At 54.3% G+C, this 26702-nt stretch overlaps 12 protein-coding genes across 12 annotated transcripts; 7 read left to right on the plus strand and 5 right to left on the minus strand.

Annotated features, from left to right (window-relative positions):
• Positions 1-2031: 2031 nt before the first annotated feature.
• On the minus strand, positions 2032-3384 carry BDZ99DRAFT_135493 (uncharacterized protein). The gene has a single exon (XM_033712638.1). The coding sequence runs from the start codon at positions 3286-3288 to the stop codon at positions 2197-2199; it is 1092 nt and encodes a 363-aa protein (XP_033583366.1). The 5' UTR covers positions 3289-3384; the 3' UTR covers positions 2032-2196.
• A 550-nt stretch (positions 3385-3934) lies between these two features.
• Positions 3935-4388, plus strand: BDZ99DRAFT_566238 (uncharacterized protein; the record flags this gene model as incomplete). The annotated part of the gene is made up of 2 exons (XM_033727564.1): positions 3935-4046; positions 4177-4388. Exons 1-2 carry the CDS (start codon positions 4022-4024, stop codon positions 4386-4388), a joined length of 237 nt encoding a protein of 78 aa, XP_033583367.1. The 5' UTR covers positions 3935-4021.
• Positions 4389-4402: 14 nt separating this feature from the next.
• On the minus strand, positions 4403-4974 carry BDZ99DRAFT_458283 (uncharacterized protein). The gene has a single exon (XM_033718881.1). The coding sequence runs from the start codon at positions 4895-4897 to the stop codon at positions 4538-4540; it is 360 nt and encodes a 119-aa protein (XP_033583368.1). The 5' UTR covers positions 4898-4974; the 3' UTR covers positions 4403-4537.
• Positions 4975-5312: 338 nt separating this feature from the next.
• Positions 5313-7214, plus strand: BDZ99DRAFT_135581 (uncharacterized protein). The gene is made up of 2 exons (XM_033712640.1): positions 5313-6106; positions 6185-7214. The coding sequence occupies exons 1-2, from the start codon at positions 5433-5435 to the stop codon at positions 6828-6830; spliced, it is 1320 nt and encodes a 439-aa protein (XP_033583369.1). The 5' UTR covers positions 5313-5432; the 3' UTR covers positions 6831-7214.
• A 402-nt stretch (positions 7215-7616) lies between these two features.
• BDZ99DRAFT_375648 (uncharacterized protein) lies at positions 7617-9468 on the minus strand (the record flags this gene model as incomplete). Its single annotated transcript, XM_033714989.1, has 3 exons — positions 7617-7685; positions 7742-8719; positions 8767-9468. The coding sequence occupies 3 exons, from the start codon at positions 9466-9468 to the stop codon at positions 7617-7619; spliced, it is 1749 nt and encodes a 582-aa protein (XP_033583370.1).
• A 245-nt stretch (positions 9469-9713) lies between these two features.
• BDZ99DRAFT_407180 (uncharacterized protein) lies at positions 9714-12816 on the plus strand. The gene is made up of 5 exons (XM_033716471.1): positions 9714-11272; positions 11336-11413; positions 11463-11635; positions 11684-12450; positions 12507-12816. The coding sequence occupies exons 1-5, from the start codon at positions 9811-9813 to the stop codon at positions 12550-12552; spliced, it is 2526 nt and encodes an 841-aa protein (XP_033583371.1). The 5' UTR covers positions 9714-9810; the 3' UTR covers positions 12553-12816.
• An 897-nt stretch (positions 12817-13713) lies between these two features.
• On the minus strand, positions 13714-15432 carry BDZ99DRAFT_366129 (uncharacterized protein; the record flags this gene model as incomplete). The annotated part of the gene is made up of 3 exons (XM_033714748.1): positions 13714-14314; positions 14365-14970; positions 15029-15432. Coding segments are annotated over 3 exons (1611 nt in total), but the record flags the coding sequence as incomplete, so codon positions are not given.
• Positions 15433-16383: 951 nt separating this feature from the next.
• On the plus strand, positions 16384-19043 carry BDZ99DRAFT_377440 (uncharacterized protein; the record flags this gene model as incomplete). The annotated part of the gene is made up of 4 exons (XM_033715068.1): positions 16384-16515; positions 16593-17092; positions 17135-17908; positions 17987-19043. The coding sequence occupies 4 exons, from the start codon at positions 16384-16386 to the stop codon at positions 19041-19043; spliced, it is 2463 nt and encodes an 820-aa protein (XP_033583373.1).
• Positions 19044-19658: 615 nt separating this feature from the next.
• BDZ99DRAFT_135657 (uncharacterized protein) lies at positions 19659-20716 on the minus strand. The gene has a single exon (XM_033712641.1). The coding sequence runs from the start codon at positions 20508-20510 to the stop codon at positions 19941-19943; it is 570 nt and encodes a 189-aa protein (XP_033583374.1). The 5' UTR covers positions 20511-20716; the 3' UTR covers positions 19659-19940.
• A 568-nt stretch (positions 20717-21284) lies between these two features.
• On the plus strand, positions 21285-22953 carry BDZ99DRAFT_376341 (uncharacterized protein; the record flags this gene model as incomplete). Its single annotated transcript, XM_033715021.1, has 2 exons — positions 21285-21370; positions 21420-22953. 2 exons carry the CDS (start codon positions 21285-21287, stop codon positions 22951-22953), a joined length of 1620 nt encoding a protein of 539 aa, XP_033583375.1.
• A 781-nt stretch (positions 22954-23734) lies between these two features.
• BDZ99DRAFT_356747 (uncharacterized protein) lies at positions 23735-24161 on the plus strand (the record flags this gene model as incomplete). Its single annotated transcript, XM_033714629.1, has 2 exons — positions 23735-23806; positions 23859-24161. Coding segments are annotated over 2 exons (375 nt in total), but the record flags the coding sequence as incomplete, so codon positions are not given.
• A 33-nt stretch (positions 24162-24194) lies between these two features.
• BDZ99DRAFT_566246 (acetyl-CoA synthetase-like protein) lies at positions 24195-26695 on the plus strand (the record flags this gene model as incomplete). The annotated part of the gene is made up of 5 exons (XM_033727565.1): positions 24195-25244; positions 25374-25535; positions 25595-25875; positions 25931-26231; positions 26330-26695. The coding sequence occupies 5 exons, from the start codon at positions 24195-24197 to the stop codon at positions 26693-26695; spliced, it is 2160 nt and encodes a 719-aa protein (XP_033583377.1).
• Positions 26696-26702: the final 7 nt, after the last annotated feature.

A 26702-nucleotide genomic window follows, 5' to 3' on the forward strand; every position in this document is an offset into this window, starting at 1 on the left:
GGTCGAGATCATGAAAGACTCCCGGGGCTCCGACGGCTGTCTGACGATTTTTCCAATTGTCGGTAGGTGCTGCTTTATGTTTCTCCGGCTCCCAAGAACTACGAAATTCCATTCATCTTGGTAAACTCTCCATCTCCGATGCTTGGATGCCCTGGTCGTCGTCGCTGGACACAATGGTGAGCTCAGCGCCTTCGTTCGGGTTGCCGCCCTCTTTGGACTATCTTTCGCGGCTCGCCCTTGTTCATGCCATCATCGCTGGGCGTATTCAGATCAGTAGGAGATTCGGTGGGTCCATCGATGACATCGCTCAGCCCGATGCCATCGTCAGCGCAGCCCCTCGTAGCTGTGATTGATTTGTGTAGGTAGAGGAATACGGTTAAGGGAAGGCATTGGATCGAAGGTAAAACAGTCGGTGGCGACCGCGTAAGAATTCGGGAGCATCAACGCATCGGAGGTGTGGAGGTGCGCAAGGTCGCTCGTGAGCTGGCCTGAGGCACCTCACCTATTCGTTTTTAGAGTAGCATAGGTAGTGAAAAGAATCGCACCGCTGGAATAAACACGTAGCAAAACGTAAGAATATACTCAAAAGTATTACAAAAGAGCAAAAGATCACCCTCCTCGGGAGGGAGGGTGCAGAAACCCCGGGCGGTTTACTCCGTGATGATGGACTCACGGTTTCCACGCTGCGCGGCCTTTCGGGCGATTCTTCGGGAAACAGCCATAGTATCAATTCCTGACAAGGGCTGGATTCGAACTCACAGCCCCTGCAGGTTATCGTTGGGGGGCGGTGTCCCGGAAGGGGACACCTATCTTGCGCAGGGTCATTACCACTGCGCCCGACCAAAACCACGCCACTAGCTTGCATAGCGCCTCTAGTGCTTCCAATCTCCGCAATCATGTGCGACATTGGTGTGGTGGCTTCACCCATCTCTCTCCCACGCCGCGCCCCGAGACCATTCGTCGAGTTAGAACCTAACGACATCAAACAGATGTAGGAGTTGCAACATCGACGCACATTGGCTTGTCATATGAAGAGTGGGGTCGATCGATTGTCATGGCTTAGATGAGTACTATGCGGAAATGGATAATGCTGAGCAGGAATCTTGAGGTTGAATGAACTAAGAAAAGGCTGAAGATTACCACGAAATGGGACGCTAAACAAAGGGAATGATGAATGTCTCTTTGGATAATATGGCTGCGAATGGCCGTGGTGATACCTGGTGGTCAAAACCTAACACTGCTAAAAGCTATGTGTCGTCTGGATGTATCGTAGTTCTAAGCAATACGCCGAAAGAGTCCGTACTCAAAGTTCGCTTTCCATAGGCAAATTTTTCCGCGAAGAGAAAATGCTAGAGTCTTATATTGACGGATAGGGTGGCATTCTAAGCTTCTCATCCCTCTATTTCCTCCTTTGACTGCTACAAATGTTGGGGGAACGCTGTTAAATTACGCTCAAAAGCTAGCAAAGACTCCATACCCCTTTCCCGTAGTCGGTATTTCTTGCACGAGGTTGCGGGAACATATTGGAGATCGAGTAGATAGATGGATTCAGGTGGTCTCGAAAACAAGGATGAGACGGAAGGGAAGTGGTGCTGACTAATCACACACTAGATCTTTTGGGAATCTGTAACTTAGAATGAACGTTAGATGGCCTAAAAATTGGATTTTGGTGTATGAATATTACTGTTAGGTATGTTGACGACACATCATGCTGTCTCCCAGCTGCTAATGAGCCTCTCCCACATTTCACATCACTTTATTCGCCCGTGTCAAAAGGCATGAAATACTTCATAGACTGGACTGTTATTTAAAGTCTGCAAAAGACCCAATATCTCTCGCTCCCGACCTTCATTCCTTCATTCTATAGACATATCCGTGCTTCTGTTCGTTTCAAGACACTTTAATCATCCTCCAAACGCAACCCGTTCCATCATTACCCTTCTAGCCGCGTTTCCTGCGCGGGATCCTCCAACTTTGAGACGTCCCAAAACTCCGCCCAGAGAGGTGGCGAGATGTCGACCAGACCTCGAAATGCATTCAAACCCGACGCCGGCCGCATGATGCAAAGAAAAACCAAAGCTGAGAATTTTGTACAGGTAAGAAAGCATCAATCAACCGCGCCGTGACGAATGGCGTGTGTTCCGTGTCCGTCGATCATCTGAACTTGCACTACCTAGATGTTTGTTAGTGCTTGTTTTATTTCGTACTCAGGGAGAGGAAATACTCACTTGTGCTAGTGTAATCGGTGTAGTAGCTTGATCCGGTGTATTCGCTCTTCTCCTCTTTGTGCTTGTCGTGTCGCCTCTTCAACCCAAGAGCAATGGCCGCGCCTCCAAGGAGAGCACCGATGCCCAAGGCGTTTCCGAAGCCACCACCGGCCTTCTTTGGCGGCCTGGGGCGGCCGGGACGGTCTCCGTACCAGCGACGTCCACCAGCACCGGCCGCGCTGCTGTGGCGGTGCTCCTCGATATAAGTCTCCTCATGAGTGTGCTTTCGGTTCCTGTTGCCGAGACCGAAACAGGCAAGACAAGTGTCGAAGAGAGCTCTGGCGCAGCAGAAGAGACAGAGTAGAAGGAGCAGCAGAATACCAAACAACACGCCAATGACGATGCCAGCAATAGCTCCGCCACTCAATCCACCGCCTCCCCCAGATGCTACTGGAGTCATGGTTCCATTTGCTCCAGTCGCAATGGGAGATGAGAATGGAACAGTGGTCGTCGGGGTGCCGGTGGCTGTGACGATGATCAGACCAGAGCTTGTTGGGCGTAATGGGGCAGACGGGGTGAGTGTACCAGAGACGCCTCCTGAGCTCCCAGCCCCGACCAAGGCACACTGTCCGGAAGTCAAACAGTAGTATCCGCTATCGCAGCAGATGCCACCGCAGGGGGACTGAGCACCGGTGCAGGTTCCTGTGGGTGTGGCCGCCGCAGTCGCTCCGACGTAAGAGCTGTAGACTGAGGTGTGAGTGACCAAGCCAGTCTCAACCCACGTCGAGGTGTAGTACATCCATTGGCCACCCGTCGTTGCAGCGGCAGTCACGGCTGCGGCACCGCATTGTGCCTGGTTGCTGGCATCCGTGTAGCAGGACTCGCCGGAGGCACAGCAGAGCTGGCCGTAGTAGCCGCATGGATTCGCGCAGTCTCGCAGCTCGAGTCGTTGTTCGGTGACATTGTGCAGTCTGGCGAGCTCTGGAATGTGTGCGGGATAGGGTTTGGCGAGCGCAGTGGTTGCGAGAGAGGAGAGCGCCACGAAGGCGAGAAGGGAGGATGAAGCTTTGAGGAACCGCATGCTGGCGGTAGGCAGCCCGGAGTTGGCCAAGAGGAGGTCAATCGCGGGATGCGGCAGAGCAACGCAGCTCTTGTCGCTAGGAGTGGACGACGATGGTGGTAGTGCGGGGTCGGTCCAGATGGTCTACTAGCTCGTGCAACCAGTCGCTAGCTATGCTCGAGGATAGCTCAGAAACGAGGTCGCAAGAATGTAGATGTTAGCTCTGAACGAGTGGAAAGTATGCGTGAGGAATGCAGGTATACGGGAGACTCGGGCAATGGCAGCGGGCAGTTATTGCTGGGTGGAACGGGGAGGTTGGTACGTACCTGCCACCCGACTTTCCCAGCCACCGACTCCTCCTCGTTCGCACGGCTTAGATAGTGCGCATACGCAATTGAGTGATAACCCTGCAACGGAGGCTTCGTGTACGGGACTTTGGGTCGTATGATGGATTTCTCTTACTGTGCTGAGGAGTTGGTGATGCTGCTGCTCAGCCGGCCTCACCTTCTGCCTCCCCGTCCTTCGTAAATACCATTGACGGGGCAACCACAACCGACGCACCAACCACCTCGGCCCACCATCACGAAGGAGCGTTATGGCGACATGATCGTTCTGACCATGCCACTCAATTATGTTCTTCAGGTTCAAATGACGAATTGACCTTGGTGTCGTGTGAATGTTTCAATTTTAATTTGCACGTGACGGTGGGCAGAACGAAGCTTTTCGCCATAGCGCCAAGATCTGCACCGCCACAATGACGATATGTCGCGTGGCGTCCGGTCAGATATAAAATCTCCCCACCTCCCCGCAACGTTGAAATAACATACAAACCGGGAATCTGGACCCATATACATCTTGGATTGTAAATATTCTTTCCTTAATCCTCGAATCCATAATACTACACAAAAGTCGCAAATCTACCCACGATGCCTATCCCCATCCACACAACCACAACCGAGAACGCCCCTTCTGTTCAGGCGGCCACTCAAGCATCCACCCAGTCTAACCAGACCCAATCGACCGGCCCCGAGCAGTCCAAGACTGAAGCCGAGTTGGCGGCAGAGAAGAGGTATGAGGAGGCAATCGAGGAGGAATATGCGAAGCGTGAAGGCGGCGCATAAATGGGTTGAGGCGCAGCGACTCCTACTTGGCTTCTCATCGGCATAGACTGGCAAAGTTCTGAACCCTTGGCTTGTTTCTGTTGGAATGTAAAACCCCGAACTTTCAGCAGTTTCTCCCCACTTCCTGTACCATAGATACCCCAATACAATCATCCTGCGAGGGCCTTCTGCACCAGTTCTTGCGGACGCCCGCTCATGGGAATCTTCAATGCCAACTCGTGTCCCTGATCCGTCATCTTGCCCCACGTCTTCTGCAGGATTTTGATGATCTTGTCTTCATCGTGTTCCTTCTCGAACTGCTCGAATTGATCGTCTAGGAAAACGAGACACGCTACATCTTCGAGCGCTTGTGTCTCTTCGTCTTCTTTTAGATCTTCTTTCCGGATGAGTGCGGCCACTCTTTCTGAGACTTCTGTCGTATATCCGCACTCTTTACATATCTTTTCCACCAGCTCTGCCTGCCGCTTCTTGAGAAAGGTTCGCCAGGCGTGATAACCAACGCGGGTCATTGGGTACGAGCTTCGAGGTACTTCCCAGCGGCGGAAGTGCTGGGCGCGGACCGCAAGAGAAAGGGGCTCTGATGCCTCTGGCGCACGAAGTGTGAGGTATTCTGTCATTTTCTGCGCATAGTGAAGCTCGTACGGGACTTCTTTCCCATCGAGTGTTATTTTCTTGGGATCGAGGGCGTGCGCTGCGTCGATCTCCGCCCGCGCTTTCTGGTATGGCAAAGACATGGCAATTCCTGAGGTTGGAAATTAATCGAAGCAATTTGTGACGAAGTTCTGGGATCCGAAGAGATGACCGACGCCTTTCAATTGCGGATAAGACGAAAGCTAATTCTCGCCAAGCATCCTCCAGATCCCGTGACCGTCGCCGATCTTGGGTCGGTCCCCAAGCTCAACTCCACCTCTCCATCTTGTGTCCCTTTTAACCACCCCCCAACGCGCGCATCCCACTACGCTCCCCATCACGGCACGTGCGCCGCGCACCCGACCCTCGGAACTCAATCGCGTACCCACCACCTCACTTCGCAGACCCGCCGCCATGGAGTCATCGCCTGCGACCGCCTCCGCTCCCACCCAGACCACCACCCAACCCTCCACCAGCACGGCCCTCACCACCGTCTCACCCCTCAACACCATCCCGCAGGACATCGCCCTCCACCGCGCCCTGCTTTTCGCCCTGGACACGCCCGTCCAGCTCACGCCCCAGGTCTGGGAGAAGTTCTGGCCCTACATCGACAACGTCTGGTGTGTGCACCAGAAACCACAAGGACCACACCCCAGCGGCATCTCCAAGGTCTACGGCGGGTGCCGGCTGATTCGCAAGACAAACTTTCCGCCGCCGCCCATCCACGAGAACAGTCGCCCGCGCCAGCGCCGCGAGGGGGGCACATGTAAGGCCAAGTTCCGCTTGACTATCTATCCGGACGGCAAGAGGCAGGTGGAGCGTACGGGGGAACCGCACAGCCATACGCTCGAGCACATTGACAGCATCAAGCGCAATTCGGGGGTCCGCAAGCTGGTACTGGACGACTTTTTCAAGAGCTGGGAAGCTGGCGGCATTCTCGCGTATCTGCGCGACACGGCGCATCAGGCCGACGGACGCGATCTATTGAAAGAGGCCGGAGGGCTGTATCTGAGCCGCCAGGAAGTGCAGAACATCATGAACGGGGCGCTGAAGAAGGCCTATCCGGGGCAGGATATCTCAGAGGTCAAGTGAGTACTTCGATCTAGCGAGCTCAGAGATACTACAGATTATCTCCCATTCACTTCACATGGCTTATCCCGTCTCAGAAAGCAAATGGATAAATACAAAACCTACACGACCTGCAATTTCAAGGGCTGCGACGCCCCCGCTTTCCCCGACATCAAGTCCCTCATGGACCACCGCAAAGCCGTCCACGGGCTCAAATCCCATGATCACAGCGACAAAGTCTACTCCTGTCCGGACAAGTCCTGCTGGCGCCGCAAGAAATCCAAAGGCTTCGCCACACTCCTCGGACTCGAAGAACACATGCGCGAAAAGCACAGCAACGGGGCCATTGACGGGGATCTCACGGCCAATGGCAATGACGACATGGACGTGGACGACACTGCCGGCGAGAGTAGCATGATGGGCGCGAGCGGATTGCTGAGCGGTTTCGACTTGACCCTAGACCCGCAACTCCAGGCCCCCATGGCGCAAGTCCAACAGCAGATCCTCGGCGACCCAATCACGCCTGCCAGCAGCACCCCTGGCTCGGACGGACAACAGCAGAATGCCCAGGTGGAACCGGAAGCGCCTAGGATCATGAGCGAATCGGAGCGCGAGAGCATGAAGTTGCGGCTGAAGCGGCTCGAGATTGAACGGAACAAGCTGGACCAGGAGATCTCGAGGCTGAACCGTGTGCTGTTTGGGGACGCAGTTGCGACCGGATCTGAGAACCACGGCGCTGGTTGATCAGAACATCGAAGAGGAACAATACGAGACACAAAATTCAGCCATTCAATTGACAGGAAGTACGAGGCACCCCGCGAAGAGCAGGGAAAACACAGCAAGTACATTAGGCTAGAGACCGCATCGATACCCAAGCATTATAGTGCTACTGGCGGGCTCCGCCGGATCGGCTTGTGCAAGGCATGGCAGTCACTGGCAGGCTGCGGGGCGGGAAGAGGGATTATGGAAGCGGTTCACATGGAGAAGAATTGGTTCGGAGTACTTCGAACAGGGTTCTCCGGATTGTAGGAGATCTGACGAGGAGCATATGATTCTGTCGCATGGGCAGTATCCAAATGGACAGCGTCAAGCAAGTTCACATGAAATACTGGCAATAAGCCTACAAAATATCATGTTCCAATGAACAAAGGTTATAAATTACATAGCAGTCCATTCTTTGTGATAAAAGTACCGAATTTCCTGTGTAAAGCTTGGGCGTCAGCATCTCTCAATTGAAACATGAGTCGCTTTACTGAAATCTAGAAACACAACGCTTCTCAGACTTGCCTTTAGTAGGGTCATTGATCCTAGGGCTCTTACATCTGACGCTGGGACGATTCCAAAACCCGGCTCACTGCTATTCAGAAAGATCCGAACCAGAAACGCAGGTTGTGTTCACGCCACAGTGCAGGGCAGGGGGCCTCAGGATCTACCAAGTATCTGTTGGGCCGAAGCCCGTCATCACAGCGAAAAGGGGAAAACAAATCGAACGAAAAGAAAAGTGTGGTTTCTTACATTGTGGGTTTGATGTCATGACAGAAGATGGGTACCTTTCGATTTTCCGGTCTCCATCTTGGCTGTGCGCGCGCCGAATTGGATCTAAGCGTCGTCAGTACAAAACAGTAGGCTTTGTTTGATATTATGTGATTGCTCACTGCGCGCTTCTTCTCGACAGCAACTTCTTTCATGCCTAATTTCCAGGCAAGTACTCTTAGAACTTTCTTTCCGGGTTCTATCCCGCTTACGGGGTTCGATGACTGCTCTGAGGCATGTTGACCGAACCCACACTTCTCCCATAACGGACAGGCCAAGGCCCAAGCGAGGAGAGTTTCGTCAAGGTAAGGAAACCTTGCTTCCCTACCCCAGTTGGAGATCACTCGATCATCGCGCCCGAGATTACGTTTGCCAAGACGATTGATGTCTAATTCCAGCTCGTCGACCAGGCCAGGGAATCCATGGCGAGAGAAAGCAGTCGCATGCCGTTGATAGCCTGCAAAGAGCTCGTCGGCTCCGAGGCCTGATAGAACGACGTGTGCCGGTGTCGTGTACTCAATCATCTCGGAATCATCTGATCCACGCAGGGCTCCCGCGCCTCTGGAAGCAAAATAAAGAGCGTATGAGATGGAGAGATCCATCTCCGTGTTGTGAGGATGCATCAGCTCAATCACCGCTTCACGGTGCGCTGTTGTCTCTGTGTACGGAACGTTGATTTCGACGAATCTCCAATAACGGCCCGGGCATACTCTTTGGAGTTCGGCAAGGGATCTCCTCCCGGTGATTCTGTCTGGGCACAGCTCATATGGGGAAGACTCCCAAGCACCAGATTCCTGAGTCCTGTGAATTCGCGGGTTCTGAAATGCTACGTTTAATAAGTCGACGCTCTCGCTCATTGGAAGACTATCGTGGGCTAATCGAGCAAGAACTGTGCAATCTAGCCCCCCCGAGAATAGGATTGCGACCTTCGCGTCTGCATCTGAATTCTGTCGGACGTCGCATGCTTGGCAAATGTTTCGGACCCGCAAATCAACGGACTGAGAAAGAAAGCTATGGAGGCGTTCCACGGACGGAGATTCTAGACACAGGGTCGAGGCATTGGTAGGAATTGTCTTGTTCAAGGCTGGGAAAGGTAAGATCTAGGGCCAGTCAGTTGTCATTGATGTGAATGTCTACAATTGCATACAAGACCGTTAGCGATATCCCTGGTAGCATCCTTTTGAAGCAGTGGAAAATGGTTGATATGTAAAGGTCTTGCCCCGGCTTCATTGAGGATAGCGGAGTCGGCATCCTCGGTATTGAGAATGTCGACAGCATAGATACCATCTGCTTCGACCTCAGTCCAGTGATCCGCGATATCGGTGCTGCAGATGCTAGAAAGGGTTAGTCCTTCTTCAGTATTAGTCCTCTTCAGCAGTGAGCGTCTTCCAAGGCAGTCTCTGCCATAGTAAACACGGCCACGCGGAGCATCGTAGAATACTAGCGCAAAAGGTCCCGATATTGACGAGATGGCGGCCAGAATGTTGCGGTCCCCGGAAGCACTCCTTTCGGACGTTTCACCTGAGGAGACTTCTACGAGAAGCTCTAAAACCTTCTGGGAATCATTCCCTTGGACATGTTCCGATCCAATCTTCCAGGCTTCTCCGTTCCAGCATAAAACAGATTGAGACTTGTCGTGAACGAGGGGCTGTGCCACCACGTCTACTCCTCGGAGAGAAAGCACAGTAGAAAAGAAGCTGAGGTATATCTTGGGCGAGCTAGGCGACTTTTGAACAATCACTTGGTGCTCTTGCGCACGATCAGGTCCGCGCTTGTTCAAAAACTGTCGCGTTCCAGGATTTGGAGTGGCGTAGCCATTGCAACTTATGGCAAAGAAGATGCCACACATGAGCTGCGGCCTTGTAGAGTAGCCGCGGGCAACGAGGGAAGTAAACCAAGACGGGGTGAGCGGGTGTTGAAGGTGAGGCTGAAGTGCATGAAGCCAAAGCAAGGTTGGGCACGATAAATTTAGCGTCGGAGCTTTCGGCTTCAAGGCGCCGCTGGCCTGTGCGTCATCAATCGACGATGCATGGATGGAGGCGTCGTGCCTCCAAGGCCTAACTATAAAACACTCTCTCCACTCTTTCCGACAAACACATTTCCTCTAGCTTCTCGGCGTGCACTTCTTCCATGGGCCGGCTTTTGACTTAGATTTGACACTCACAGCCCTCGCCCCGCCGGACCACGGTCCATGTCGTCCCCGAGTCCACCTGCTGAGCCCCACGAAGACCAGGTTGCGGCTGGCGAGACAGAAATAGCTGGGCATCACGGAGAGAAACCCTTGGACTTGTCTGAGAAGGTCGCAACACCTCAGGAGCCTCTCGCCGAGAGCTCCAACCCACAGCAGGATGCACCGAGTCAGGGAGCGGGGCAGGCAGGTGCTGAAGAAGAGGATAAGATAAACACTAGTGAGACTACAGTCAAGGAGGATGCCGCACAAGCTAAGACTAGCTCGCTGGCAGCTGAGCTCGTAGAAAGCTCTCAAACTGAGAGTAGTGGGGCTGGCGGCGCAAAGCCAGAGCTGCATCCACCAGTAACTGGGAAATCGGATGGGCAAGCGATAGCCCAGAATGAGAAGGCCACACGAGCTACAACTCCTCCTCCAGATCTGCCCTCGAAACAGGGGGAAGTGCGGTCTCCGCCTCCTCCTCCACCGCCACCGAAGGACGACAAGTATCTAGCTTCGGGTCAAGACGCACCAGTCCGAACGAAGTCACCTCTAATACAAGATGAGAAGGCCCATGGAAGGAAATCGGAGGACGCCGATGCGGCTGAATACAACGAAAAGGATATAGGAGTCCAGGATGTGGACGATTCGCGGTCTGAGATACAAAGTATCATGGAACAGTTCGACGACGAGAGCGCGGCTCTCGGTATGGAAGAGATCATGTCTCCTCGGCTAGAATTTGCTGGACCTGTATTGGAGTCTCCCATACACCCTCCAAGGAGATCGAGTTTGGAGCCCCTGAGTGCAGCTTCAATAACTCACAACACCGAAGAATCCGGTCTCACCAACAGGGCTCTTGGCTCACCACCGCCCAGGACTTCCTCTCTCTATAGCCTCAACACTGGAAAAAACAAAGCTCCAACAAACGATAACCCCTCCTCCCCAGCTATACACAAGCCACCTCCTCCAGAACCAGACCCTGAACCAGATCTGCCCTTTGACTTCCATCGCTTTCTCGAGCAACTACGACATAAGTCAGCTGACCCCGTAGCTAAGTTCCTCCGTTCGTTTCTACTCGAGTTCGGGAAGAAGCAGTGGATGGTTCATGAACAAGTCAAGATCATTGGAGATTTCTTGGAGTTCATTAGCAAGAAGATGGCACAATGTGAGGTCTGGCGGACGGTATCAGACGCTGAGTTTGACAATGCCCGAGAAGGCATGGAGAAACTTGTTATGAACCGCCTATATTCACAAACTTTCTCGCCCGCAATAGCACCACCTGAGCCCATTGCAGGAGGGAAAAGCAGATCACGACGTGGACAAGAACAAGTGGGACACGGTAGGAGGGGCCAGCATCAAGAAGACGTCGAAAGAGACGAGGTCCTGGCCCAAAAAGTACGAATATATAAATGGGTGAAGGAAGAGCATCTCGATATCGGCGCCGTTGGTGACAAGGGTCGGAAGTTCCTAGTTCTGGCTCAACAAGGTTGGCATACTGTTTATTTTTACCGTATGGAGCACGGAGGCGTTGTAAGCTAACTCTGCGCAGAGCTACTCAAGATTAAGAGCTACCGTGCGCCAAGAGACAAGGTGATATGTGTTCTGAACTGCTGCAAGGTCATTTTTGGTGGGTGTGCACGCTCGAGGCCGCTCAGACCAAGCTAAACATACTGCAGGATTTCTACGGACCTCACAGTCAGATCAGTCAGCTGATGCCTTTGTGCCTCTTCTGATCTATACTGTTCTACAAGCGAATCCCGACCATCTAGTGTCAAATGTGCAATACATTTTGCGATTCCGTAACCAAGACAAGCTAGGAGGCGAGGCCGGCTACTACATTTCATCTCTCGTAAGATATCACTCCAAATCTCTCATCTCAGCTCTAACAGATCACTAGATGGGTGCAGTCCAATTCATCGAGAACCTCGACCGCACCTCCCTCACCATCTCAGACGCAGACTTCGAAGCCAACGTCGAAGCAGCCGTCTCCGCAATCGCGGAGCGCCACAACGCCGAAGATGAAGAAGAAGAAGCCGAGCAGCAGAAACTCCTCCAAGCCCACCCCCCAACAACCCCAGGCCACCCCGGACACCGGCGCATGCCCTCCCCCCACCTCCACCTCTACGAAAAATCAGCCCTCAGCCGGCCCGAAGTCACACCCCGCAACTCCCTGGATGCCGAAAGCGTACCCCCTCGCCGCTCCACAAGCCTCAAACAAAACGGCAGCAGCAGCCTCGCCGAACCGCCTGCCGAGGAAGAAAATGCCGCCGTCGCAGGCTTGCTCCGCACCATCCAGCGCCCCCTCAGCACCATCGGCCGCATCTTCTCAGACTCGGACAGCTCGCACACGAAGCCGAACCAACCGTCGGCGACGCCCCAGCCGGGCAGCACGCCGCGCCTCTCCCCCGCGCCCCGGCTGCCGCGCCGAAGCAGCGACCAGCCCCGCAGCTCGAGCGAGAAGGAGAGGAAGAGCCAGGACCAGCAGTGCGCGGCGCAGCGGCTGAGCGCTGAAGACGCGGCGGCGCGGCAGGCGAGTGCCGAGGCGGAGGAGGCGCGGCGCATTCAGCGGCAGGAGCATCGCGTTGTGGTTGAGACGCTGGCGGGCATGTTTCCCGGGCTAGATAGGGAGGTTATTGATGATGTTGTGAGGCTGAAGGAGGGGAGGTATGCTAGCAGCTTCCTCTTCCATCGTTTTGGATGTGTGCTAACGATTGATGCAGGGTTGGATTAGCAGTTGATGCGTGCTTGGCGCTTAGTAATCCGTAATAGGATTCATGTATCTTTTGGGTTCGGGGTGTGGGTACGCATTTTGGTTCTGCATGGCGTGGTCACACTGGCGTTGCTGATTCCTTCCTCTTGTCTCGGTACGGTTTTTGGTAGGATAGGATAGATCCGTTTTGAGCGTCGGTGGCGGGACGCTTATGGCACACGCTGTTTTCTCCTCACGTTTTCAGGACGCATGACGGTGTGAAACAATATGGCGTACTCATACCTCCTACTTCCGCCACTACAGCTAACTCCAGGCAACGCCCAAATACCCCTATCAAATACGAGAACATGCCGTTGCATCAGATATCCACAATCGTACCATCCAACTCCCTGATAGCAACCATCCAGCGCTCTTTACTCCTTTCGTGGAACCCTCTCATCTCATCTCATCCACAACCAACCCCTCTACTCACGTCACGAAAACCGTGCATTCAAACTCCCGCCCGGCAACGTCTCCCACCCCGTCGTCGCCAGCTCACTCCCAATCCCTAGATCCCCGACAACCGGCGCCGCGCTCACAGGCACGCCTCCTCCAGCCCCGGCTGCGCTCCCCTGCGGCATCGCCGGCATGCTGGGGAACACGTACTCGGTCCGCCGCATTTCCTGGTTCGGCGGCGGGAGACCGTTCGCCGCGACATTCCAGTCCACAGCGGGTTGTATGTACGCGGCGTTGGGGGAATGTCCGTGTCCGTATGCGGGACTAGCGTTGCTGAATGGGCTCGTCTGGTGCTGGGGGTAGCCTGACGGGCTGGTTTGGTTTGGGGGATAGCTGGGCGGTGTGGTGACTTGGGAGTAGGTGGATGTGGACTGCGGCGGCATGCCGGGCACGGCGCCCCATGCCGTGTTGGCGGGTGGAAGCCCTGACCAGGAGGGCTGGGCGGAGTGGTGTTGTGGACTGGGGATCGGGGAGATGGAGGCGCGGTGATGGAGTTGGGCACTCAGGGTGGCGCTCTCGCGTTGGAAGCGGTCGCGCCAGCTCACGTAGCCGAAGCGAAGGCCGAATTGGGAGAGGATGGTTGTGAAGTCGTGGATTGCGTTTATGGCTCTGGTGGTTGGGTCGGCGATCATGCTGCCGCCGGTTGGAGGTTGAGGGACAGGGAAGGCAGGGGCTGGGATTTCAGCGGGCGGAGCCATGGGATCTTCGGAGACGGGTTGAATCGTTGAAGGGGCAGGTGGTAGAGGCGGGGATGGATCTAGAATGACGTCTTGGTTCCTCGCTAAGACGTCGACGAATTGTCGGCCGGTCATGTAGGCGCGCATGGCATCGTAGAAGGTTACTGGAGGTTTGGTCGTGTTGTTCGGCTTTGACATAAGGGCCAGGAGTTTCGTTGCGTATGTAATGCAGTGCTCGAAAATCAGACGTTGGGCATATTCGTTGATATGAGGTATCCGCGAGCTAGGAGAGAGGATATAGACATAACTGTACAAAAGCTCGAGCTCAAAAAATGCTTTCGTTGATGGGAGAGTCGTGGCGGGCATGTCTTGGAACCAATGTGTCATCTCGTTATACGTCTTCCAGATATATGGATATGGATCATGCCAAGCATCACGTCCAGATTGAAATAAGTCCATGTACCAAGATGACTGAAGTTGTCGTATCTTGAAGAGATCAAGAGCGGCGTCGAAGGACTGGAGCCAAACATGGGTTTTGGGAGAATTTTGTTTCGGCGAAGAAATAGAATTTAAAGAAAATGGAACAGAAACATTAGCTGAATCGTCAGAGAATGAGAAAGCTCTGGTTTGGACGAGTGAAGTCGACCTGAAGACCGTGAGTTCGCTGTGCGCAGCATTAAAATCCAGGAGACTTACCTGTCCAGAGCATACACACACCAGTACACCCGTCTGCGGAGTTCTAATTTGGGTTTGGATACTGCCGCGCTCTTGGAAGGATCTTGGTGGATGCCGAGATCTACCATGGCCCTCGAAGCAGCGCCAATCAAGGTCCAGCTATCGAAATGATGTGGGTCTAGCATGGCATACTGAACAAGCAGTAGCAGAGCCTGAATACTACTGATGAAACCAGGATGTAGCACATCTTCCGCGTGTTCTAGTGCAGCGGTCACATGGCCTACGGCATCAGAGTAGTGAGTGTCACCGCGCTGTTCAGACAGGGAAAGACAGGCAACTGATAGCACCAAGCGAACTGTCAAGTAGTCGAATGCAGTGGCCATCTCTGGGTCTTGGTGGTACACGGCATCGACGGACGCATAGAAGCTGGCCTCGTCGAATATAGGTAGAAGCACGAAGAAGTTGTTCAGGTAATGTTGGATCAGTGGTGTGGCAGCGTATCTTGGCGGAAGTGCTTTGTTCATGCCGGAGGGCAAGCTCTCTTTTGACGATGCGGACAAGATGAGCTTGGCGTACGACATAGCGGACGTGAAGCCGTAGAAGTCTCTTGCCGTAGCATTGACGGCGCTTGTGGTGGTTAATATCACGCTTTTTATAGAGGGATGGTACCTTTGTAAGGACTCACAGGAGACCAAAGTCGGAGACCAACTCGTCAATGTCAGCGTTCTCCTGCCGTCTCTGTGCACGCTTGCTCAGAGGCTTCGAAGCTTTGACCGTGTCAACAGAGGTCCTACGCGGCGTCGCAGAGTTCTCATAGTCTGGCATAGCTACGGACGACTTCCTCCTGGCTCTTGCTTCGTTTATTTTCTTCTCGAGCTTCTCAACCCGAGCCTCGAGGGTTGCAACATAGCTCCTCTCCTTTCCACGGGCGAATTGGTCGTTGGTACTGGAGCACTCGGCTGCTCTGTTTGACTTCTCGCAAGCGGTGCAGGCGGGCAGCTTGCCATCACACTTGACCTTGGCAGCCCGACACCGCGAGCATGCTGCCACCGGTCTGCTCACGCGAAGCAGCGGGGTTTCGAGGACCATGAGGCCGCTGGCGGAGACTTGCAGGCTATATTCTGGAGATATAAGAACAGACTCAATTGAGATGGAAGGGCCCAGTGGACTCGAGAATGGAAAAAGAGCCAATCACGGAGGAGTGAAAGCTACATAGCAGAGAAGCAGCGGGGCGGACAGGACGGAATGACGGACGAGACAAAGCATATTCTAAGAGAGGCGGCGTCACAGCGGCCGGCACCGCAGGATACGCCGTGCAGGTGGGCGGTCAAGCTGGCTCGCAGGGCGGGTGGCGGTGTTGGGTGCATCGGAAGGGAAGCATGAGAGAAGTCCAGCTCACCTGGGGTGGAGACGGCGGCACGGCGGGTACCTCGCTGAGGCGCAGCAGCCGCGTCCGGCTCTGGTTCAGCCTGGCCGGGTTCTGGCAGAGGGCTCAGGGCCAAGTGCTCACCGGCTGTTGATCGCTGGAGGGGTGGTTGCGCCCCGCGATGATGTCGGGCTGCAGGCCGTGGTGGTGAGAGTGAATGTCGCCGTGGAGCGCACCCGTCGCCAGCGGTGAAGGAGTGACAGGAGCCAGGCTCGCACGTCAGCGCCCCGCGCCTTATCAAGCCCGCCCAGGGCTGCCACAGGGCGACGCGCTGAAACGCCGCAGTTGGCCAAGCGGGCTAGATTCTGAGGCCACTTGCAGGCCTGGTCTCGCCGAGGCTGCAGTGTCGTCTAACTGCCCTGGAAGCGCCCGCGCCCAGGAGCTCGTCGAGGTTGAGCCGGCTCAAAGAGAGTGCCAGTATGCCCACCTCCCGTCCCAGCACCACCTCCTCCACCCTCGCTCGTGCGACTGTCTGCCCGTACGACCTCCCCGTCTGCCCGCCGCCCCTCCCGTGATGTTTGCTTGTCTGGAATGGACCAGTGCGCCGCCGCTCTAACCCGCGACTTACACCCACAAGCCCGCTATCCACGCCTCCATCCCATCCCACATTCGCCATGACTGAACCCAACGACTCGACGAGCCAGACCGCGCGCCCCGAGGCCAGGCGCGAGGGCAGCGCGCGCCTCTCTGAAGAGTCCTCTCCCCGCATAGCACATACCTTGACAGCCTGCTGCCGGTGCCGCACAGTAAGCCCTTCACTCTGCGGGTCGCTGGCCCGTGGAAACCTGTGGTCTTCGTTTCCTGGGACGCTGACTTGGAGCAGAGGAAAACCAGATGCGATCCTGGACTGCCGCGATGCGGCCCCTGCGAGCGAACAAATTCCCATTGCGAGTACTACGATCCCACCAAGGCCACCAAGATTCCCCGGAACTATGTCGTCCACCTCCAACGCAAAGTGCGCGATCTGGAGAAGCAATTGGCGGATCTCGAGCGGGACGATATCGACCCAGACCCTGAAGATGTGATGCGCGGGGCTGCTTCGGTCAGGATACAGGAGAGCGACGAGTCTAAATTTCTGGGCCCGTCCAGCGGCATCGCCATTACGCGGCTTGTAATGCAGCTAGCGAAGCAGTTCACCGACTCGAAGAGCATCTCCGACATTGTGCCGCAGTCGCGCGCCCGGAGCATAAAAGAACGATTCGCGGAAGAGGAAGCGAAGCCAACGTCAAAAGTGTACCCGCTGATAAGTGATGTGGCCGCAGAGGAGCTGCCGAACAGGGACCTGATGAACCTCCTGCTCCAGCTCTTCAACCTCAAGGGCTCGTATTCCCCTGCCAAGGCCGCCGACACCTATGCTGACTTCAGTCTAGTCCATCCTATGTATCCTATGTTCCATGAGCCTACCCTGGTCCAAGATGTGCAAGACGTCTACGGCGGCTCTACTGATGCTTACAAGAACTTCGTTGTGCGCATGGTCATTGCCATCAGCCTCCAGAAAATGGACACCCAATACGCAGGTCTCGCCGACAGCTACTACCTCGCCGCACTCAAACATCTGCAAGACTCGATCAAGCCAATGAATCTAAAAACACTTCAGTGCTTTTGCTTGATTGCTGGATACTCGCTTCTGACCCCAACGCGGACCGCTGTCTACTACATCGTCGGCCTAGCCGTGCGACTGACCCAAGCTTTGGGCCTAAACGAAGAGAAGACAATCACCCGTGGTCCAGGCGGGGCCATCGCAGATCCGCTGGAGCTCGATATGCGGAGAAGGTTGTTTTGGTGTGTTCTCACTATGGACTTCGGGCTGTCGCATAGTCTTGGCCGCCCCAGCATTTATGCTACGCGGCAGGCCCACATTGACGTAGGCTGGTACGAACTGTGTGATGATCAGTTTATCACGAGGGAAGGTATCAAACCGGCGCCACAGGCGTCGCTAAAGAAATGGATCTCCATCCATTTCTTCAAGATGAGGTTACTCCAATTAGAGATCAGACGGAAGCTTTATCAGAAGAAGAGACCGGAGCCAAAAGACGATCAAGACCCTTGGTTCCATCAGATGGAAGCAAAGATGAAAGCTTGGAGAGACACTAGTCCCGAAATGGATGGCGGCTCAGGACTGAATAAAGCTTGGTACGTGTTCAATCCCCTTGAAAATAGCAGGACGTTGAGGTTTGTAAAACTTTATGCGTGGCATTAGTATTAATTGATTTTCAGGTTTATCGGCCGATATAACACGATGGTCGTATTTCTTTTCAGACCATGCCCGCAGGTGCCGAGGCCTAACATGCCCGCTGCTAGGAAATGCTACGACGCCTGCGTTTATAACATCTACATGTCTCGTAAACAGATTGAGACAGGCAGTGTCGACCTCACGTGGATCTTCACACAGGCCATCTTCATGACTATCAACACGATACTTTGGGCTCTCTCCTATTCCGAGATCCGCCGGACACATAGCCGCGAGGAAGTTGAAGGTCATCTAACAGTAGCCCTGGAATCCATAGATCTAGCATCCGTACGATGGCCTGGCGTGGCTTCTGCTCATGAGTTGTATCGCAATCTCATTGCGGCTTGCTTACGGATATACGATAAAGACGGGGACATACCTATCGCAGCTGGTTCACCATCCGAAAGCGCTTCCGTGACTTCGAGTCTCACCGACGGCATCAACAGGTCGCGAACAACAAGTCCAGCAACAGTATCCACACCGTCATTGAACACCCCACCTGAGAGAGCCCAACCGCCATTCGGGTACATATCGCCTCAACAGCCAATGCCTTTCACAACGCATCAAAGTCAACCTAGTCTATATCAGTCGTCACCTCCTCCTCAGAGCCAGTTCTCCGTTCACCAATCCCCCTCACAAGGACCACCTCAGCACTCGTTCGACACGAGTCCAAAATATCAAGATGCCATCCCACAAATGAGTTACGACCCGAACTCACAATTCAATCCAATGCCCGCCACCTTTTCCGAGCTTCCGCAATGGAGCCCTAGCTTTTCAATACCGTACCAAGAACCCTACAGTTTGCCGCCGGTGTCCCACGCTCTAACGAGTCCAAGTTACAACGAGTCTTACGCAGCGCAAAACGGCTTTCCAGTTGTGGATTATCTCAACCCACAGTGGAGTGTGGAATCCAGAGGGATGGGACTCAACGTCCAGCAGCAGCTGGAACTCATGCACAGCCTGGAAGTCAATGAGACCAGCAAGATTGAAGCCATGATACAGCAAAGCAACGCACTGTTCAGCCCGCGCATAAATTCTTACTAGGAGGAAAATATCACTAAGAGGGAAATATCACTAGGAAGGAAATCTTACTAGGGGTTGGGCGCCATATGCTTGCCATGATGCCTTGAAGGAACAACACAAGTATCTTCATTCTCTTGCAGCTATCGCTTCTGTCGTTCAAGGACTTACTCTTTACCGTTTTCTTCATGTCTTCGCTATACCAAAAATTCTGCTTTGTCGATTTATGCATTTTGGAGCGTTCAAGAGGTGGGAATCTATGGGCGAATTGGGATGTTTTATGTCAACCACGCTTTGGGTGCAGGTGTCTGACGGTGGGTCAGGCTATTTAAACGCCATCACGCGAGTGGACATATGAGTGCGTGCCCACCCCTCACAGCTAGATGGACTGGTTTTACGTCGGATGTACTTCTCTGGAAATATTTGTACAGCTATAAGTACAGTCAAAGGAATGAATGCGCTCAACGCGCTCTGTAACTCAACCGCTCCTCCCCATCTCTTCCATCCACCCCCTCTATCCTCAGTCCATCTCAGTCGAAACCTCACGAACAAGCCGCCGTCCCATTCCCCGGCGCCGGCGCTGGCACTGGTGCCCCTTGCCCCCCAAACGTAAAACTCTGCGCCACATCTCCAGCATCACACGGCGCCTGATCCAACGCCTTCCCGCTCGCAATCGTCAAGCACGTCCCCGCCGCATTTTTCGGGCTCAACGCCAACGGGCCCGCCCCGCCCTCGAACCCGAACAACTGCGAATCCGTCACCGTGCCGCCGCCGTCGGCCCGCCCGCCGCACGAGAACAGCAGCACCTGGTTGCCTGCCGCGCGCCGCGGGTCGAAGTTCAGGCAGGCTTGGGTCTGCGGCACCCATCAATCAGCAAACCCCCCACCAGAACCCAGAATTGGAAAATGGTAGGGGAGGGGGTTAACTCACGAGGGTGCTCACGACGAGCATGGTGCCGGGCCGGTCGTCGTGCTTGCCGGCCGTGATGACGTCCCAGCTCTGCCCGTCGCTGCCGTCGCACGCGGCGGCTTGCACGGGCGTCAGGTTGGCGCGGAAGTCGCCCGAGAGCTCGTCGACGAAGAGGCACAGGCCGCTGGAGGTGGTGATGGTGGTGGAGGAGAAGGCGCGCGTTGCGGTGGGGTCGCGGACTTGGGCTTCGGCGAAGGCGGCCGGGTCGAGGGTGGTGACGGTGCGTTTTTGGAGGCGGAGGTTGGCGTAGGTGGGTGCGGTGAGGGAGAGGGTGGGGAGGAGGGAGAGAAGGACGAGGGAGAAGTGCATGGTTGGGAGCTTGGCTTGGGTCTTGTGGGAGGAGAGAGGGGATGGGTAGGAGGGTTGATTGGGGTTTGAAGGAGTGTGGTGTAGAAGAACTTGGAAGAGAGGGAATGAGTGTAGAGAGTGACTGAGGTTGGAAAAGAGACAATTGAGACACCGAGAGGCTTTATCACTCTTACTCGGGAGATATACAATCCTCGACCTCCTCCTCAGCACCATGCCAAGCCCCGCGCAACATGTCTCGTGAGGTCCCGAATCCTTCTGGGCCTATATCAAACCTATGGTGCCGTTGTGCCGCTTCCAGGGGCTTGAGGATGCAAGCCTCAGGCCCATGGCTGTTTACCGACTTTGCCCTGAAACCAGAGCACAAGATTTGATTAGGGATCTTTCATAGTTTCATGAGGCTGAGATCTGGGGATATGTCTAGAATCTATTGTTTTGGAGGGAGAGGGAGGCGGTTTTGGAATCTTTAACCGCTGGTGTTCGCAACAGGGTGAAACTGGAAGTGTGTGAGGGGAGGAGGGTCGCACTGGAGAGTCGGATCGAGGCTTATTGATGTTTGAGTACCAAGAGTCTTTTAGAAGACTTTACTGCCTCCTCTTCATTCATTAAGTTCCCATTTCATCTTAAGATTACCCATAGTATTTCCAAGGAGGCAGTGTACTAGTCACGTGACCCCCTTGGACTATAAATCCCAGAACGCCCCCCGTGCGGCATTTCGAGTGCAGTATAATCATAAGATGGTCCTTAACTAGCATGGCGATGTTCATGTTGAATAGTGTATTTTACGAGGCTAAAGTAGCGAAGTATCATTCACGTGTCAATGTATCTCTCGTCTCGACCTGCCATCTTCAACCCCTCCAAACGTCAAAAATAAATCTTTATACCCCTACTTCCACCTAAACCCCTCAACAACCGCGCATGCTGGGAGCTCAAGTCAGTTCCACTGGGACGTCTGCTCCTGCCGTGACTTTCGAGCCCCAGAATGTCTCCATGATTGCAGAGGCTGTCGCCACTGTGTGCCTGGTCTGGTATCTGTTGGTGATAGTTCCAGTCTGTACAATCGGCTATACGCAATTGTATAGTAGCATGCCCAATGTTCAAGATGTAACAACTGACGAAATGTAGGTATCGCTGGTACTCGCGACCGCCCCCTCCGGCAGCCTGCCTCACCTCTCTACCCGCAGAAGATATCCCACATGTTACCATCATCCGCCCGGTGAAGGGTCTTGAGCCACGTCTCTACGAATGCCTCGCTGCGACCTTCCGCCAAACGTACCCACGCGACAAACTGACTATCTTCTTTTGTGTGTCTTCACGCGATGACCCTGGCTTCCCAGTCCTGGAGCGGCTCATCCGCGACTTTCCGGGCTTCGACGTGACTATCTTAGTTGAGCAGGAAGACGCGAGACTCCAGAACGAGCATGGGGATAACGACAATGGAGTCGGTGAACACGCGCAGCTGGGCCCGAACCCGAAGATCAGGAACATGAGCCGGGCGTATCGTGAAGCAAAGGGCGATATTGTCTGGATTATTGACTGCAATGTGTGGGTTGGAAAAGGTGTCGCCGGACGCATGGTCGACACACTGTGTGGATATGGAGGCAAGAGGAGGTACAAGTTCGTACATCAGATTCCGCTAGTCGTGGACACGTCCAGCGAGACCGCGGACTCTGAAACGCGGGGATTGTTGGCTCCACAGGTTCATGATGAGGGTGATGGTGCCCTTCATGTTGCATCTACAAGCACAGCAAGCACCGATCTCCGCAACCCGACCGACTCCCATTCGGACGTAAAACATATCCTCCAGACTGGTGGTGGTAGGCTCGAAGAACTCTTCATGTCCTCCTCCCATGCCAAATTCTACACCGCCATCAACACCGTCCTGATCGCTCCCTGCATCGTCGGTAAATCGAACATGTTCCGCCGCTCCCATCTCGCCGCTTTGACCTCCTCAAACCCAGCTCGCGCGCCCGGTATCGACTTCTTTTCGGACAACATCTGCGAGGACCACCTGATCGGCGACGCGCTTTGGAAAAAGCCGCAGCCATTCGAGCTAGAGGCTGTTGCTAAAGGAGGGAAACGAGAGAAATGGGGGAAGCACGCTCTCGTATTCGGCGATATAGCTTTCCAACCAATGTCATCCATGTCAGTCCGCGAATACATCGCCCGCCGCGTGCGTTGGCTACGCGTGCGAAAATTCACAGTTGCACTGGCAACGCTGGTCGAACCAGGAACAGAAAGCATATTGTGCAGCCTATACGGCGCATTTGCGGTGACAACACTGCCCTTCTTCAGAGGCTGGTTCGGCATTCCACCTTCCTGGGCATCATTCTGGACCCTCTTTGCGATCAGTGTGGGTGTATGGGCGACGGTAGACTGGACGTTGTACCGACGGTTGCATTCGGCGAAAAGTATTGAACTCGATTCCGAAACACCGGACTTCGCACGGCCACCGAAAAGAGCAAGATGGGGAGGAACGAGGAGGCCGTTTAAGGAGTGGCTCGCTGCGTGGGTTGGAAGGGAGGTTCTCGCGTTCCCGATCTGGGCGTGGGCGATATTCGGGGGCGTGAGTGTGGAGTGGAGAGGCAAGAGATTCTGGGTGGGACTCGATATGAAGGTGCATGAGATTGTGGAGGCTGGGGACAAAAGAAAGGATTGAGATTAGTCATGGTGATAGTAGGAGAGACAGGTGATGCTGTCGGTTTCGCTTCGTACTTCATACTCGAAGTCCTTTTTTCCCTGGTCCTCACTACTTTCTTGGAGAAACTACCGAAGCTTGCTTTTTCTCTTTGCGCATCTCAATAGAAAGCCCAGGGTGGCGGCACTGTAAAGGCATTGTTCTGGGGCATCGATCTCGTTGCAGCATTTGATGGGCGTATTTTTATGACTTTCAAGGAGCCTTCGCTTCTAATCAATTTTAAGGCTGAAAGACTAGTGTATCAGTGTGCTACTGCTGACGTCCAGCAGGCATTCGTAGCGGAGCATGCTGCAAAGTTGTTGAATCGGGATCTAAGCTTGTTGATCAGCCGGAGTATTTTTGACATTGGTCGTCGGACTCGCCTGCCTATCACAGCCCTCCAATGCCCGACTTAGCATCTTACTCGGACTCTTATACTCCAAGTACCTCTTCAGTCTACCTTCTCACTTACAACTTCGTCCCTCAACATGTTTCAGCAAGCTCTTCCTAATGGTGATGCTCCTCAGCCTGGCACTATACCCGAATTGATCGAGTTCAACGCCCGGATCAACCCAGATCACTTGTATTGACTTGTATTGTCTTCAGGCTAGGAAGAGTATCCATGACGAAGACCCCAGTCTTTTGGGCCCACCACCGGGAGTTGAAGCATGCCGTCTTCCTCTGTTCGCAATGGCTGAAGCACAATGTGGGCGAGGTTCAGCTACCGCGGAGAAGTGACAGTGGTTTTATTCGAGGGCCGCCCGTTGCCCTATTGTTGGATACCGATGTGGGATTGTTATTCCACCTATTCGCCCTAATGGGAATGGGCGTGCCGGTGTATATTGACGGATTGGGAAATACTTCAAACTCGGCTCACAAAAGCCTAGGTACTTCTTCTATCAGCACGACTGAGTCCGACAGCCATCGAAGGCTTGCTTATGCAGACTTCTGCGTCCGCTATCTTAGCATCGCCCAGATTGACAAGAACAGCGAAGGAAGCTTTAGCATTGCATACATCACCAAATGCAACCCCGAGATTACACATCGCAGAACCATTCCAACAGTTTCTCGACAAACCAATGCCCAAATCCTCAAGCAGCATCTGCCACGAGGGCCACTACGTCGCCGACACCGACCGCAACGTCGTCATCCTCAACTCCTCCGGGACAACCGGACTCCCAAAAGCAATCCCCTAGACCCACCGCTACATGCTGTGGAACGCCATGTCCCACCATTTCGCGACCCGTGACGAGGTAGAAGGCCTAACCATGTCCACCTTGCCCTTCTTCCACGGCTACGGTCTCCTCGCGCCTAGCGACTCCCTCAGCATCGGCAAGCCCTTCTGCATCCCCCCAGCCTCTAGCCCCCCAACCGGCGCCTCAACTCTCGCACTCAGGCAGTCCACCAACGCGAAAGTCCTCATGACCGTTCCCTCTATCCTCGAAGAGATGTCCACGCTCCCAGACGACGGCGGCATCCGCGTCCTCAGCAAACTACACTACGTCGCTTGCGGCGGCGGGCCTCTGAAGCCATCCACGACCAAGCGACTCGTAGATGCGGGCGTCAGGACCGTAAACGCATACGGGACCACGGAGGCTGGGAGCGTCAACGCCATGTTCATCCCCAGCCCGGAAGCCGCGAAATCGCCAGAGTATTTCCGGATACGAGACGACATCGATGTCACGTTTGCGAGGACTACGCTGCCGAACGGCGAACAGCGGGTTAAGCTGTCGATTCTCCCGCCTGTGTGGACGGAGCGGTTTGAGGTGCAGGATGAGTTTGTTTGTAATCCGAGATGTCCGGAGAGGGAGTTTAAGCCTCTGGGCAGGATCGACAATGTGATTGTGCTGCTGAATGGGGAGATGGTCATGCCTGGGATTCTGGAGGCGGTGTTGAGTGAGCGGAAGGATGTGGCTGCTGCGATAGTGGTTGGGGAGGGGAGGGATGAGGTGGCGGTGCTTGTTGAGCCTGCGTCGGCTCTGCTTCCAGAGGAGATTGAGGAGCTTAAGAAAGCGTTGTGGCCGACGATGGTGCGAGCTGGCGAGCGGATGGATGGGCATGCAAGAGTTACGTCAATTGAGATACTGCCGCCAGGGAAAACGTTTCCGAGGTCGGATAAAGGCGCTGTAGTACGACAGGAGACATATCAAGCATTTGAGGAAGAGATTGGGCTGATTTACGAAAGGCTGAAAGGTCAAAATGTGGACGTTGATATTGATCTCAACGACGGTATATCATTTGAAGAGAACATCAGCCGCTTGATCCAAGACCAGGTTGGTTGCAAGGCGCTTGAGGCCAATCTAGAAAATGCGTACGATCAAGACCTTTTCGAACTGGGAATGGACTCCCGACAAGCAACCCAGCTCCGATGAATCCTCTTTTCCTCAATCGCCAATTCAAAGGGACTGGAGATCGCAGCGAAACGCATACCAGCAGATCTCATCTATTCGAATCCCTCAATATCAAAAATTGCTCGACACCTACGAGTCGGGAATTACACAACTCTCCCCCATGAGAACCGAGAAGCCACAGTCCAAGCATTGATCGACAAGTACTCGAACCCAGTACTATACAGAGAACCCCATACCGACTCAGTCGTGCTGTTGACAGGTTCAACCGGCAGTCTAGGCACCCACCTCCTCTCCCAGTTCTCCGCCGCGTAATCTGCATCAACCGACGCAGCACCGAAGACCCTCTCGAGCGCCAGAAACGCAGTCTCCACGACAAGAAGATCCGGCTTCCACCAACCGCGTGGCGCAAAATCGAAGTTCTGGAAACAAACACCGCAGCGCCTGGTCTCGGCCTCGCCGCAAAAGTGTACGAGCGTCTCAGCAACGAGGTCACGTATGTAGTGCATAATGCGTGGCCGATGGACTTCAAGCGCAGAGTTGGCTCGTTTGAGGCGTAGTTTGAGACTCTAAGTAATCTACTTAATTTTCGTGCTAGATGCGCATGCCAGTTGCGCCTCAAAGACGTTGCGCAATTCGAAGTTTGTCTTCGTGTCATTAATTGCGGTTGTGGGGCATTACTCTGCACATCATGATGACAACGGTCCCGTCGTTCCAGAGGTTCCAATGCCGAATGTTGCATGTGCGCTGGAGACTGGGTATGCTGAGGGCAAGTTCGTTTGTGAGAAAATCATCGAGAGGGTAGCAGAGCGTCGGGCGGGCCTTTTCGATGCGGCGATTGTGCGGATGGGACAGAAGACTGGCGATCGAGAGCATGGCATGTGGAATAAAGAAGAACATTTCCCGGCTTTGGTGAAGTCGAGCTTGAGGGGGGAGCGTTGCCTGAGATCCAAGGGGTAGGTGATTGATCTAACGGAAATGTTCCAGGCTTCAGCTAACATTAATGACAGACGGCATCATGGCTCCCCATCGATCTCGCGGCAGAAAGTCTTGCGTCTCTTGCACTCACTGATTCCGCCCAGCCTGGAAAAAAGCAGCTCGTATACCACCATATCGAGAACCCGATCCGCCAGCCGTGGACAGAAATTTTGAAGTCGATATCGGACCACCTCGGTCTCTCGTCTGCCCTCATTCCGCTTCAAGATTGGCACGAACGGGTCCAGAAGGTCCCAGATGACGATGGGCAGAACCCGGCGAAGAGACTAGGGGATTTCTTCTCAGCCGATTTTCCACGGATGTCAGGAGGCGGAGTTATATTAGACGCGAGTTGTACAAAAGAGGCAGTGCCGGCGTTTAATGAGATAGGTGGAGTTTAAGACATAA

Source organism: Mytilinidion resinicola (assembly GCF_010093595.1).
Source record: "Mytilinidion resinicola strain CBS 304.34 unplaced genomic scaffold BDZ99scaffold_2, whole genome shotgun sequence".
Taxonomy (NCBI): domain Eukaryota; kingdom Fungi; phylum Ascomycota; class Dothideomycetes; order Mytilinidiales; family Mytilinidiaceae; genus Mytilinidion; species Mytilinidion resinicola.

Coding starts and splice junctions, on each gene's coding strand:
- BDZ99DRAFT_135493 (XM_033712638.1), bottom strand. CDS start 3,288: ATGCGGTTCCTCAAAGCTTCATCCTCCCTTCTCGCCTTCGTGGCGCTC.
- BDZ99DRAFT_458283 (XM_033718881.1), bottom strand. CDS start 4,897: ATGACCCGCGTTGGTTATCACGCCTGGCGAACCTTTCTCAAGAAGCGG.
- BDZ99DRAFT_135657 (XM_033712641.1), bottom strand. CDS start 20,510: ATGGTGCTGAGGAGGAGGTCGAGGATTGTATATCTCCCGAGTAAGAGT.
- BDZ99DRAFT_135581 (XM_033712640.1), top strand. CDS start 5,433: ATGGAGTCATCGCCTGCGACCGCCTCCGCTCCCACCCAGACCACCACC. Junction 6,107..6,184: donor CAGGATATCTCAGAGGTCAA/GTGAGTACTTCG, acceptor ATCCCGTCTCAG/AAAGCAAATGGATAAATACA.
- BDZ99DRAFT_407180 (XM_033716471.1), top strand. CDS start 9,811: ATGTCGTCCCCGAGTCCACCTGCTGAGCCCCACGAAGACCAGGTTGCG. Junction 11,273..11,335: donor CCTAGTTCTGGCTCAACAAG/GTTGGCATACTG, acceptor AACTCTGCGCAG/AGCTACTCAAGATTAAGAGC. Junction 11,414..11,462: donor CTGCTGCAAGGTCATTTTTG/GTGGGTGTGCAC, acceptor AACATACTGCAG/GATTTCTACGGACCTCACAG.